The sequence below is a fragment of the Fulmarus glacialis genome, unplaced genomic scaffold (assembly GCF_000690835.1).
Source record: "Fulmarus glacialis isolate BGI_N327 unplaced genomic scaffold, ASM69083v1 scaffold18118, whole genome shotgun sequence".
In the NCBI taxonomy this organism is placed as follows: Eukaryota; Metazoa; Chordata; class Aves; order Procellariiformes; family Procellariidae; genus Fulmarus; species Fulmarus glacialis.
In genome coordinates, this window is record NW_009229142.1 from 395 (window position 1) to 1,883 (window position 1,489).

The following is a 1,489-nucleotide window of genomic DNA, read 5'->3' on the forward strand; positions in this document are numbered from 1 at the left end:
GCTGGGTGCGTCCGTCTCCCTGGCACGTCGGGACCTGATCAGGGGCCATGGGCAAGGTGTGACCCCCACCCCTGTCCCCACATGCGGGGCCAGCTGTGGCCTCGGTTAAGGGGCTTTTTCTCTTTAAAAGAGGAGATGGGACTTAAAAGCATTCATATGCACGCTGAGTGTTTAATCTGTGAAAAAACACGACGCCGTGCTGCAGCCCCGTCGGAGGCGTGCAGGTCTGATGCTTTCCCAGCTAAAGTAACGCTGTCTTTTCATGCCGTAGGACCTTGACGCAGGAGGATCCAGGCGACAATCAGATAACCCTGGAGGAGGTCGTACAGATGGTAAATACCCTTTTCCTTCGTCACTCCGCCTGGTAGCTCGGCGTGGGGGCAGGGGAACTGCTCGAGATCCCCGCGCTCCGGCACACCCGGCTTGGTGGAGAGTGGTCCTCCAAGCCCGCCGTCCGGGCGTACAGCTACAAAGCAGGGAAGGGTTTTCTGGGGACGGGGCCAGCTGTGAGCACAGCTGGATCTGTTATGGGCAGAGGCAACACTAATCCAGCCCGCAGCTATTTAGTCCTCCTGCACCGTCGGCAGGATGGCTGGAGTGGGCATGGAGATGTGCCTGCCTGCTGTTGCCGGTGCCTGCCCGAGGGACGCAGGAAAACCCCGTGGGTTTCCACTGTCTCCTCTGTGTCCCCAAAGCTGTGCCAGTGCTGCTGTGCGCTGGTTCCAATTGATGGCGCAGCTGGCGTCAGTGCCGCTCCCCCGGGAGCAGAGCCCTGGGAACGTGCAATGGATGTAAAACCGTCAGGGTGGCTGCAGTGCATTTGTTGCCTTCCTGCGTTAAAAAAAAAACAAAGTCTGCTCCCAGAAAAACTCAAGAGCCACTTTAAATTGGCCTGGTGCACCTGAAACAACAGCAGCTCTGTCCCCTGGCTCTGCTGGCCGGCTTCTGGAGTGGTTGAGCCCTCCTGGGGTTTTTTTAAGCTTTTGTCTGCAACCACGGGTGCTGGAAACTTCCTTTGAAGAAGAGAAGAGAAACGAAACCAGAGAGTTTCGGTCTGCCCCTCAATCTGAGCAGCTGCGCAGCAGCGACCTGTGGTCAGAGGCGCGGTGGGGACACGGGGGAGCCCTGGGTTTTGGGGTGCACATCAGGCTGATGGGGGCTGTGGCTTCCCCGGCCCCCTCCTCGTGCGCTGGGGTGTGCGTTGTGCCGTGTGCTGAAGCCTCGGCCAGGGTGCCCTCCAGGGTGTGTGCAGCCCTCCTGCATGGCACCGCTGCTGCTGAGAGCCACCGGTGCCGCTTGCCCACCCAGTGTTTGCTGTCAGCAGCACCCCGTGCTCTGGCAGGGTGTACCCCCGCAGCCTGCACCCCCGCAGTGTGCACCCACCCCCCGCAGCCTCTCCCTGGGCCCTTGAGCCGCCGCAGAGGAAGCCCAGCTGGTGTTTGCTCCCTGGGAGCCGCTTTCGAAAATCCCTTCCCGCTGGCCAGGAGGG

The 1,489-nt window shown here is 60.9% G+C and overlaps 1 protein-coding gene across 1 annotated transcript in view; it reads left to right on the top strand.

Moving 5' to 3' along the window:
• The window catches only part of LOC104081133 (ras-specific guanine nucleotide-releasing factor 1-like), a gene marked incomplete at its 5' end in the record, with an annotated part of 10,111 nt that overhangs the window by 284 nt on the left and 8,338 nt on the right, over positions 1-1,489 (top strand). The window contains one exon of the mRNA XM_009583753.1: positions 272-332. Within this exon, the coding sequence (XP_009582048.1) occupies positions 272-332 (61 nt within the window). The remainder of the gene's footprint in view (positions 1-271; positions 333-1,489) is intronic.